This window comes from Sipha flava, unplaced genomic scaffold (assembly GCF_003268045.1).
Source record: "Sipha flava isolate LNK unplaced genomic scaffold, YSA_version1 477_pilon_pilon, whole genome shotgun sequence".
Classification (NCBI taxonomy): domain Eukaryota; kingdom Metazoa; phylum Arthropoda; class Insecta; order Hemiptera; family Aphididae; genus Sipha; species Sipha flava.
In genome coordinates this window covers 1-13,319 of record NW_020273269.1, presented here as the reverse complement: position 1 = coordinate 13,319, position 13,319 = coordinate 1, and the positions used below count along the sequence as shown (strand labels likewise).

At 27.8% G+C, this 13,319-nt stretch overlaps 1 protein-coding gene across 1 annotated transcript; it reads right to left on the bottom strand.

The window, feature by feature from the left end:
* Nucleotides 1-8,206: 8,206 nt before the first annotated feature.
* On the bottom strand, nt 8,207-11,940 carry LOC112689853 (titin-like). The gene is made up of 3 exons (XM_025563726.1): nt 11,785-11,940; nt 8,595-9,274; nt 8,207-8,508 (listed from the first exon to the last, which is right to left on the bottom strand). The coding sequence occupies exon 2, from the start codon at nt 9,227-9,229 to the stop codon at nt 8,891-8,893; it is 339 nt and encodes a 112-aa protein (XP_025419511.1). The 5' UTR covers nt 9,230-9,274; nt 11,785-11,940; the 3' UTR covers nt 8,207-8,508; nt 8,595-8,890.
* Between the last annotated feature and the right edge of the window lie 1,379 nt (nt 11,941-13,319).

Here is a 13,319-nt window from a genome sequence, read left to right as displayed (position 1 = left end):
TATACACGATATTCAAATACTAGTAGTTACTAGTAGTATAAGTACCTACCACTAGTACCAGTAGTCAGTACCACATACAGCCTCACGACTGGTCATCGTGAAGTACCAAGAAATTGGAAAATATCATCATTGTTCCACTTTGCTTTAAAATGACTCATTATGAATTTGTTTGATAATATATTTAACAAGAAAATTAACAGAAACAATAAATAATTAAAACTTATTATAATATCTGAATAATAACTGAAAAATGAATATTCGGTATCGTTTTTAGTGTTTTCACACACACTGCCGGGGAAATACAAGCTACTAGTACAAAATAAACAACTAGTGTCCTATTAGATGATACTATTTTTATTCGAATCGGATTGAAATATTAAACTTAACTCGCAAACTAGTTTACTATTAAAATAGTTTGCTGGTTTACTAGCACACTTAACTAGACAATGTTTTTTTACTATCAGTGAACTAGCATCGTGTAAACTACGCTTTAGAAAGGTAATCGCCTAACTTCGGCGAATTGAGCCGACGAACCACGAGCGTCGCCACGCCTCAGTCGGTCTCACTACCGTACCGCGCCATTAGATATTACACATCAAAATAATTTGTTTTCAAGTAAAACACAGGTTATGTGAACTGTAGCCAGACTTGAGTAAAACACTTTTTAAAAGTATTTAGAATAAATACTCGAATACTTACAAAAAATAGTATTCTGAATAAATTATTTAGAATATTTTTAAAATACTTCTAGTTTTCATACTATAAAAATAATAGATGTCCACTCATCAGATATATTTGAAATTGTAGACTAAATATATGTTATTTTATTGTATTTTTATATTACATAACTGTTATGTTAGTTTATGGTTTACAATAATAATGAATACCTGATATTAGCTTATACAAGATACGACGAAGAAGTAATAAAATCATTTAAAAAAGATGATTTGATGATATTCGAAATACAATATTCAGAATACTCGTTATAAGTATTCAAAATACTTTATTGAATACTTTCAAAAAAAGTATTTAAAAAGTATTCTGAATACAGTATTCCGAATATCGTATTCGAAATACTACCAAAATCTGATTATAGCAAACAACACTGTATACACTACGGAGTATACACTATAGGATTGAGTGGGAGAGAATCACACAGTCGATTGCCCATGGTGACGCGTCGCCACACCGTAAACACAACGCATATAGACTATATATATATATATATATATATATATATCATATAACGTGGCGACGCGTCGCCACGCCAGAAATCGATTTTACGTGCGGATGTAGATGTTTCACATTAATATAAATATATATAAATTAAAAATATGATTATTATAAAAAAAATTAATACGAATTTACAGGTTTATTGTACGAGGAAATCAAACGTGATGATGACTTCTAACAAAATTACATGGAGCCCAAACTAACTATAATTTATTTGGAACATCTTTCACCGAACTTGGTTAAATAAGAAATAATTTTGTTAAATAAAACAAATTGATTACCTATAATAAATAAATAATTATAAAAAAAAAAACTATTATACTATTATAATATTTATTGTTTAAATAATTATAGTCTATTGGTATGTACAATTCATCTGTTGAATATTGAAGAGCTATTCGTAATTAGCATAAATTAATTATATCTTAATAAAATATATTTACGGTAAGTCTGGGGTAATTATATGTTTAGACAATTAGAATTGTTAAAAATATTTAATTGAAAACACATGGTCTATAGATAATATAGATCAGTGATTCCCAACCGGTGTGCCGCGAGCAGCCTTAAATGTCCCGCGATAATTCTATAAATTGTTTTATAAGTATATATTTACCAGCTTATTATTGATATTTGATATGAAAACTGATCGAACTAATCGTAGGTACATATAATATTATTTATTGTAAGTATACCCGTCGCAGCCGTATAGATCGATCGATTGTATTAATATATTTCACAATAAATAACCCTCTAACAGAGTAGACTGTAAATAGTATACACATAAATATAAAAAATATGATTCACATAATATATGGATTTGTGTGGCGCGAAAATTTTGTTGAAGATGAAGTGTGCCGCATTATTAAAAAGGTTGAAAACCACTGATACAGATTAATTTACTATTGTTCATTATTTTGATTATCATTGTAATTTGTAGTTCTAAGAAATAGTATAGGGGTCGATAAGCGGGTGGTAACAATACGACATAGCGGATTACACACACTTACGTTCATTTACTTCTCGCACATTGACACGTTCCAAATGTAACTGCTATATGAAATGCCTAAATATTACTCCTTAAAACGTGCTTCTCTCCAGCCCCCTTAATAAAATGACAAATATAAAAATACGCGAAAAATCTTAGCCCTTCCTCTAATTATAATATTAACTACCTAATTAAAAATTAAATTAATGTTATGACGATTAGACAATGTACATTGTACTGCATGCGATGTATGGACATTAGCCGCTCCCCTTTAAAAAAAAAAAAAAAAAAAAACAGCTACATGTATATAATAACTATTTAAAAATGTATAGAAATATTTTTTTTTATATTGCACAAATTCATGTGTTATAGCGTTTTTTATATTTATTATTATAAATTTATGGCCATAAAATATAAAACCTATAAATAATTATTTCGATGGAAACACTATCTTAGTAATTTCGACGACGGTTGCCGTTTTCAGTGAGACTCATGTCCGACAGTTTAAATCGTAACATGTAATGGTTTGGCTCGTTGGACGGAGGGGGTTGGGGAGAATAATCCCCGTATTATAGACGCTTTTGAAACTGGGTTCACGACAATAATTTCCGTGCCATCGCGCCGTCGTTAGTCGCTGTACACCGTCATTTGCGAATTCGCAGTTAAAAAAAATTTACAATGAAATTAAGGTAAAAATACTAACTAAATATTAAATTATGTATTAAGTATAATTAATTTACCAATAAAAAAGTTTTTCTTGTTCGTTGTTGTATTTTAAATAATTTAAGTCTCCCCAGATTATTTACTACGAGCCACTACTGGACAAAGTAGTAGGTAGATATCTTAAATAATTGGGTTTATAACTATAACTTAAAATAACAATTTCGTAGTAATTACTAAGTTCTTATGCTTATTTATATGTTCGTGGAATGGATCAATCGAATATCGATGCGGCGGCCATGCTTCTCCGATGAGCGAACAAAACAAAACAATTTTAGACATTCCCATTCCACAGTATTATTTCTATATCGTATTTTAGTGTACATTCAACAGTAAACAACGTTAATTATTATAATTTCCTGCCTGGAGGAAAATAATATTAATAACCGATAATACATGAAGAGTGAAATTACCGTATTTTATAAAGTAAGTTTAAGAAATACGAACTATTTATTAATAATTAGAAATAAATTGAAAAAAAAAATACTATTTTTAATCCAGACCAAAAGAACAAAATACCGCAACAGTGGTATTAAAAATATATTATGATTAATGCAAACCTAACCCATTATATGATTTCTCAAGCCCGAACACATCTAAACCAAGAGAATATAAAATCATGTGATCGGACCGGACCTAACCCAATATCGGTCCGGTCCGGGTTGACTCGGGCCCGAGTTGATCTTTACTGTCCACCTTCTGCAGTCGTCGTCGCATCAAGCATTTAATCGCGAAAGAGCTTCGGGTCTCCTCACCTTAGCCGACACGTCATTCGATCATATTGAGACGAGATTATTGAAAATTGTTTAAAAAGAAACCGCGATGTTTTCTCGTGGAATTCAATAATATAGTATATCGATTGATCGCAAATGATTTTCTACATTTCGATGAAGGATTTATTGGTAAGACACTTTATTGTTCCGAATATTTCGATAAAAAAATCTATTGCACTGTGGAAAAAAAATGATGCGATATCATAATTCGATAAAAGTACTTCTGTACCGGATATTATATAGTAAAATATTTACTTCTACGCAGGTATGATAACGGAACGAATAAGAAAAAACATGGGTTGTTCTCCCTAATTAAATGTTATACTTATTTCTCAAGTAAATCCATAAGCCAACAATTAAAGTGAAAATTGTTAATTTAAAAACCAATTAACCATCTTGAACTTTTTCATAACAAATACAAATCTTATTATTTTATATGAAAAAATTGTATAACGCAATACATAAAACGCGACTAGTTTGAGTTTCATAGAACTGATAGGCGTGATACGTCGTTTTAAATGACGAGTACTATTTCTAATATCTAAATAAAGTAAATATATAAATTAATTCATTTATAAAATCAAAAAATAAAAATATATAATGAAATTGATTAATTATTGAAAATCTTGAATCTTTCATTGAAATAGGAACAAGATTATTAAATTAACTGACTGGTAGCCGTAATAATATTATTCATAGAAGTTATGCTTTGATATTTGAATAACAGGTAAAAGAACAAAATATTTTTTATTTTACTTCACAAAATCTCTCACTAGTGATGGTAGGAAATAGTAGTAGCAGTTATAATAGCACTGCTATTTTACAATAGCAATCGCAGACTGCTTTCCAATGTCAACAAAAGCAGTGATTGCTAAATTTTGAATTTTGGTTTTTATGTTTTCCTAGTTTCCTACACTATTTTATAGCTACTATTGTATTAGAAGTTAGAACACTCAATATAGTATGAAAAATAGCAGAAGCATCTTGGCGGCTGGCAAGACGTAATTCACAGATATAATAAGTTTATTTTATATATTTGTGACATGTGATAATTGATAATGCGCGTGTTATCGACGCTTATCGTATGCTCAGATTTTAGATATAAATAAATATATATATATATATATATAATGATCTAATAGACTGCTATTTGGTATAATATACATAAGCTGCTATTAAAATATCAAATTTAAAATTAATGATAATCATTATATAATATATTATCAGCTGTTATTACAAAATAGCAATAGCTGCTATTTATCACTGCTATTTTAAAACAGCAATAGCATTATCAGATGTTATAAAAAAAAAAAAAAAATAGCAGTTTACCATCACTATCTCTCACTCTCTTTTAGACGGCAACAATGATAAATATCTAATTAAATACAGATAATCATAAACTTTGTTTATTTAGAAAATTTGTACAGCAATAAAGCAATTATTGGAATCATACTAGGGACTGTCGCGTCCCGCGTAGTCACACGGTAAAACACATCACAAGGAGGCTCCCATGTACATCAAAAACCACAACTATGGATAAGTTAGATTATTGTGTTCACGTGGTTATTACACTAGAGATTACAATAAGGAATTAGAATATCGAAATCACAAGTGAAAGGGTTCACATAAACGTTTTTCTGGGAAATTGAAATAAAATAGTTTATCGGAATGATGTGGTGACCACATCCTGGGCATTTGCGTCAATAATTATGTCACGGTCTGGAGATAACGCACACACACTCACAATTTATAGGAAATTATCTTATTTTATTATCTTATTCATTTACACACACACATTTGGGATTTTACACACACACATACAATATCACATATAAAAGGGATCCGAAAACAAGGGCAAATCAGACGAGTCTTGTCTATGCTGCACTGAGCACCTTCACGTCAGTGTATGTTATGGTCTGGACTTAGAAATATTTCCAATTATTTTATAAGTTACAATTGTTAGGACTTAAATAATTTCTATCACTAGAATATTTACAGAATTTTGTAGTTAGGATAATTTTATAAGTTAAATAAATTTAATTATTTTAAAAAGAAGTCTTAATTATTCCTGACTACACTTCCACTCAAGCGTTGACTGAGACGTTGTAACTGAATTAACGGATCAAACGGTTGGCACGTAACCGGACAAAACTGATTCAAATGTGAACATTTTTGTTTCACAGAAATTTGATTCTATCTAAAAAATTAAAATACAACAAATGATTGTCATTGATAAAATTAAATTTAAAACTATATAAAAAGAAAAAATACATTTTGAAAAATGTTTTAAAAAATATTTTAGCAGCTATTCACTATATAGCTAAACACAATACGGCTATTCTAGGTAGGAATGTTTGATGTAATGTTTATAATAAATAATTAAAATTTCTTGGTCCTATTGGAAATTATTGGCAAATTTGACCCAGTTTTTTAGTGACAATTTTAGTAGAATTTAAAATCACGATATACATGTGCATTGTCTAAATGATATACAGAAAAAACTAATTTAAGATCTCAATATTATACCATAGTCATAAACACTACACCAAATATTAGTAAACAAGAACAATTTTAAATTATTACTCGTTAGTAAATATAAAGTTAATAGAAAAAACGAATTGTGTGATACCCAAATTAATTATTTCTAAATGTTATTTTCACTATAATTAAATCAACAACGGGTTTTAATATTATTTTTTTAATTGAACAGTTAAAACACTCTGACATTGAGTTACAAGATTTTAGAGAAAAAAGATAATGGTTGAAATATGATTGGACAAATTACTCAAGTGAATTGTTTTAAGTCTTACATATAACAAAAAACCTTATTTATTGATTAAAGTTTCTTCAAAAAGTACCATTATTTCTTATTATATTTAAGGATGATTAAAATTGTTTTTTAAAATATTTTCTTCCTTAAATCATCATTGGAATATTATTTAAAAATATTATAAACTATGAAAATTAAAAAATAGGTTGAAAAAAGTTGGGAAAGTAGATTAGAAGGAGTAAACACCATTAAATTCCAATTTAAATAATTATTTAACACAACACCAGTGATAGAATGTTTAAGAGAAAGTTTTAGTTATTATCAAAATCTATACATATTAAAAACGTATTGAAAATACAGTGATTTAGAATGATATCTAAGTCAAGACCAATATTATAAGTGAAAATGGAGTGGCAAATAAATTACATGCATGCCAAATTTGACAAGGAGAAAATGTTCAGTGGTTCGGAAAAAACTATCTTGTATCCGTATACATTTTCAGATTTTTTAGGTAACCTAAAATAAATATGAACAAAATTGAATCATCGATCACACACACTTTAATGATTTGTATTTTACAATAAAATATTGTTATATTAATTATTTATAATATGTATTAGGATACTGTGTCACAGATGAACATGTTAATATCAAATTTGTTCTCATTGATGAATTGAGTGAGCATTGCCTATTTAGAATTATTAGTTTTACGATACCTTTACACAAACTACCACATAACTAATATTTGTAATAAAACTGAATTTTAAAGCAGACCAGACTAAACCAAATTTAAACTACTATTCTAGTATAAGTATGCATTTTTATTTTGACATTTTGTAAAATAACTCAAATTTATAATTAGATAATTTTATTAAAAAAATACTTGTACAATTTATTTTTAGATATTTTTACAGCACTTATACAATTTTTTATGTGTAATATTTTCTGAAGCCTAATCATAACTATCAAAATTGAATGGTTAGATTTTATTTATTTATTTTTATTCCAATGAACTCCAATTTATTTTATTTAATATAACAAACAAATAATAACATAACAAACATCTAATATTAAAGGGTGATTTACTTTTATAAAGTAAAAAAAGCAAAGGTGCAATTCCATACAAGGATAAAAATTCCATTAATAGATAACTAATCTATAAAAATAAAATTAGGGACAATACAATTATATTATTTTACAATCTATTAATTTTAGGAAAGTTTAAAATGAAGTTTACTACTTATATTTAAATAGGTAATATATCTTAAAGAAATTTAACTACTGATAAAGTATTACTTCTTATTTTAGTAATAATTAATTTAAATTTTTTATAAATTAAATTAATGTAATAAAGTAATTTATTTTTGAATATAACTACATATTATAATATTATTATAATATAACTACATTTTTTTTTTTTTTATTTCTTATAATTGTGTTAACAAAATTAAATTAATGACTAAAATTTTCATAGTAAAATAATATAGATTACTATTTTAATTATTTCTTTTATAAATTGAAATAAACCAATGCTTTACACTAGAGTATAGCAGCTATACTACAACTAGATAAACAGTGTTAGATTATCGCTCAAATTATTTTAATTTTTTATTATTATTATTATTTAATTACTTGGATTCTTATTACTTATTTTAATAATCAAAAAAATCCTAACTATAATATAATTTAATCATAAACCTAGAGAATATAAAGGCTAAACTGTAGTGTAATAGGTACAACTAAAGGTAAATACATTTTTTGGAATAAGTTTTATATAAATAGTATTACAATATTTTTGTTGATATCTGTCTATAAACTTCTATGATACTAAACACATTATAGGAGTTCACCACCTTAAAAGTATCCTATAGGAATGCCTTTTGTTTTTTTCAAAAAAACTTTTAAAACTTATTTTGTGAATGGCAGGAAATGTTTCGTGATATTTCATGTGACGGCGCCAGACATCTCTTCTCTTGAAAATCAAAATGCAATATAAACATGGATAAAACTTATGTGTGTCCATAATCCTAAAATAAAAAATCAATTTATAAATATGTATATATACAACTGTATTGAAGTTAACAATATTTATTAGCGAATTAATGAAACTCACTGGTTCATTTCATCTGGTATATTTTCTTCTTTCCAAAAAAATTGGCCGACATTTCTTGTCATGATCCATAGCTGCCTTTGGGCTCAATAAAAAATGTTCCGCAAAGTTCACACGCCCATAGTTTAGCATAATCAGGATCGTCCGAAATAAAATCGCTTCTAATCATATAACGTGGACAGAAGAGATTTTCTCTTGTCTCACTTGTTTGCAGTAGTAGCTTTGTTCTACTAAATCTGTTCATATATTCTTCTTCTAAATATGCATTTTCTTCCCCAGCTCGTACATTTAATCTTTTTCTAGATACATATTCTTCCTTTACAGTAACCTTTCTTTTTTGATGTATATTTGTTCTTAACAGGTGCATATTCTTTTTTTATAGGTACGTTTTCTTTCTTCACTTGAACAAATGCTTCCTCCACGACTACATGTTCTTCCTCTACAGTTTTATGTTCTTCCACTACAAGTATATGTTCTTCCTCTACAGTTATATGTTCTTCCTCTACAGTTTTATGTTCTTCCACTACAGGTATATGTTCTTCCTCTACAGGTATACGTTCTTCTTCTACAGGTACATATTCTTCCTCCATGGGTTCTTCCTTAATAGTTACTAATGTTGTATCTGGATATGAATTCATCTTCTTTTCTTGAAAAAAATAATAAATTTGTTTGAAAATCTAAATCTGTGAACAGATCAAATGATAAATTTAAATAAGCATTTGAATGACAACGTACCGACTATATTTATTAAATATCTAATATACAGTATGTTCAAAGATAACGGTAACACAAAATATTTCCAATGTATTAAAATGTACTTAATTTGAGTTTTCTTTCTGCATAAAGGTTTTAAAATAATATTTATTTATTATAAATTTAAGTTTTTATAAACAATTATATTTAGAGTTCTGATTTCACTTAGTAAGGCTAAGTAAGACTTACTGACATATTAAAAATATTCAAGATGGTTTCCTGACTCTTATAAACTTGAGCAAGTTGGATAAGATGGATAAGAATATGTATGAATCATGATCGATTTTCAGGTAATATGTTGATACTATATATTGAAAGACTCATTGAAAATGGTAAGAATTTGCATAAAAAAAACACACAATGGAATGATTAATAAACGCTCTTACTTTTTATTATGTTTTATTAAATATTTTTTAATTTTATTATTATACTATATAACATAATATTTGTTTTTCTAAATTTATTTAATGTGTAGTATAAAATCTAGAAAAAATTATAAAACTTTCAGTTTTGTTTAAATATACATATAAATATTAAAATTCTTAAAACTGAAGAAAGATTTTGCTATTGGAAATTATTGAGATTTCAATTGGTTTGGTACACTTATTGTTTATTAGTATAGTATTTTAACATTTATGATTTTTAAATGAATCATAGAATACATTTTCTTAATACTATACATTATAACATTATATAAATTAAAAAAATTGACATACTAAAATATTGTTAAATGAAGTTATCAATGAATTACAGAACTTCTTAATTGATGTTATACAAGTCACTGTTTACAGTATAAATGTTATTTTTTTTACTAAAGGCAGACTTAAACTAAATTTAGATTATTTTGAGACTATGAATATCTGTTTATTTTCAAGAACTATAGTATTATCTAACCTCAACTAGACTTCAATATCCCCTACCTTAATGCATTAACAACACATATCTGACATTTTGACAAAATGAGATTTTTATATCGACATTAGTAGAATCATTTTGTTTTATAATTATCATTATATAAAAATAACTGAAGATGCAAAAAAACAAAAATCAAACAGTTTTTGGAGCAATGTATTACAGTGTACTTAATTTGAGTTTTCTTTCTGCATTAAAGTCTTAAAATAATATTTATTTTTTAAAAATTTAAATTTTTTTTCCCTACATTCGTTTGTCTCTACATACATTATCTTTCTCTAACAAACCTATTTGAAAACCCTATTGATAATCAACAATTGGTACACAATATTTCTACTAACTTATTTTATGAGAACAGAATATTAAAATAAATAAATAAACAGCACTGTTGTAATGAATGCTAAAAATGATGCAAAATTATTTGATGAATATATTATATAATAATAATAATAATAATAATAATAATAATAGTAATAATAATAAAATTGATATAACAGAAAATTATAAGCAACTATACAGTAAACCATTACCTATAAGTTTATCAATATGGAATGACCTACAGAACCTTAAAAAGTTTTTACCCAGAGACACTCAATCTATGATACTTTACCACATATCAAAACATATTAAACTTAAACTAGTAAAGTGTAAATGTATAATTATAATTTTATATTCATTCAAATTAAAGTTTGAAATTGAATGTTATATAAAATATCATAAGAATTGTTATGATTATTTTGAATTTAAATTTTTGTTTTAAAAATAGTCTCAGATGATTGACTACTTTAAAATATATGAATATGATTTATCAATCATTAAGTCTTATAAAACCTTATTAGACAACAATTTGGTAATTTATTATTTTTATATTAGTTTTAAAATATTATAATAATTGTCATTATTATTTTGAATTTAAATTTTTGTTTTCAATAATGAGATTATCATGGAATTAAGTACTTAAATATTTGTTAATATTTTGTTAAATATTATAATTAAAAAATGATTACATATATTAGGTATGCTGTCATTGATTATACATTTTTATAATTATATTTTATTTGATATAAAAAAACTTGAAATTAAAACTTTCAATACATTAAAATTACTCCAATCTATGCAATTTTATTCATAGTGTGTTGGTAAATTGATATTATTAAAATATACTATATAATAGTAAGAATTGTTATAAAAATGAACGTTGAAGATAAAAGAAGAAGACTAAAAAAGAGATGGTTAGATACTATTGAGAATGATATGAGGGCTGTTGGTGTATGTGTAGGGGTTTAGAAAATCGTGATGAGTGGAGGTTTAGGGCAACGGTTGCCGACTCCAAAGTTGGGGAAAAGGCGAAAGAGGCATAGAAGATTATGGCATAATTAGTAATCTCAGTCTTTCACTCTTATTTTATGGAAAATGGTCAAATTGTGTTCAACAGCCGTTTGACTTTTGATTCGTCATCAAAAAAAAAAAAAACCTCCGTTACGAAAGGTAAAAAACTTTAAGAAGATGTTTTGGATGAACGAAATACCTTGAAACACGTCGTTGACGATACACCCTCCGCAAAAGGTGACGCGAATAACTTCAGTCGTGCTTCAACACGTTATAAGCGATTGAACGGAGCACGGGTATATTTAGGAATCGATTGTCTGCACTACTACGATTGGTGCACCTCAATGGTTATAATATCTCGGATGAAGCGCAAATTCCAAATGTGGGCGCGGTCGCGGTGTTCTTGCCCTAAGCAGTTTCTGGTAAAACTGCGACTCATCAATTACGCATGCGTACAACGACGTACGATATTCTTATTGATCGACGTACGTTGAAGTTCAATGAACTATCATCGACGGCATCAGCTGCTGAGGCGTGCGAGTACTCGACGACCGATCGAGTGTCGTCCTTCGCAGTGAACGGGTACGGATGTCGTGTACGTTTATGCGATCGCTAGCTGCACGTGAAAAACGGAAAGTTTAGACGTTTTGGACGATCCCAGTCGGTGGTGCACGTCGTGTGACGATTTCTTCGTCGAATCGACGACAATGCGTTAGGTATTGAACCCAAGCGACCAAGTGACGCACAATGGTCGGGTCGGTAATCAGCGGCCCGCTGGAACGGCGAGATACCGTTTGCACCACACCACGCCCATGACTATTATGAGTGAGATGATGTCACTACGGCGGTCTATCACTCTCTCTTTATCACTCTCTCCGTCCTTATTTCTCTCAAACAATCTCTCTCTCTCGTACCACGAACATTCGATGACGCTCTCTTATACTGCTTATCGTTCATCTCGTCGCAAAATATTTTTTCACGTTGCTGTTCTTCAGTGTTTTTTTTTTATTCTTTCGGTCGGTTTACCATACCGCTAAGTCATCATTCCTTGGGTGTACGTGTTTGTACGGTTGCGACTACGAATTATCCGTCGTATAATTGATACGGCTTATATCGACGTTTCAAAAATTGGTGTTATCAATTTTCTATTGCTTTAAGTATGATTCTACAGAATATTCTTCTGGCTTGAGTCTAATTTTCATTGCCAACTTTTTTTTTCGATAACTCTTATTATGTTGTGTGATTTTGGTTTAGATGATATATTAATCGTTTTCTATAGAGTATCATAAACATTTAAAATACGTCTGCCCATCATTGTGCTGTTTTATCTTTCATTTAATGAATCCTTGTTGAGTAGTGTACTCTCCTAAAAGTAAATGTATTAATAAATAAAATCCCAAAATTATTATAAATCAATTGATTAGCATAATGGTACATTAACGTTAACAATACGTAACTGTAAATATGCTACTTTTCAGGAGACCCATAAAATTCTATAATTGGAGTAAATTAGAATAAAATATGTTGCTTGCTTATAAAAATAAAAAGTACCATTCTTGTTAATAAATCAAAATTTTTTCGTAGAAAAAAATGTTCTTACGCCCAAAAGAGTAGATACATGGTACTAACAAAATATTTTTATTTTAATTTTCATCTACATGTTTTTATTTAGTATATTTTAATAATTTCAATTTACCAACACACTATGAATAAAATTGCATAGATTGGAGTAAT

Coding starts and splice junctions, on each gene's coding strand:
- LOC112689853 (XM_025563726.1), bottom strand. CDS start 9,229: ATGAATTCATATCCAGATACAACATTAGTAACTATTAAGGAAGAACCC.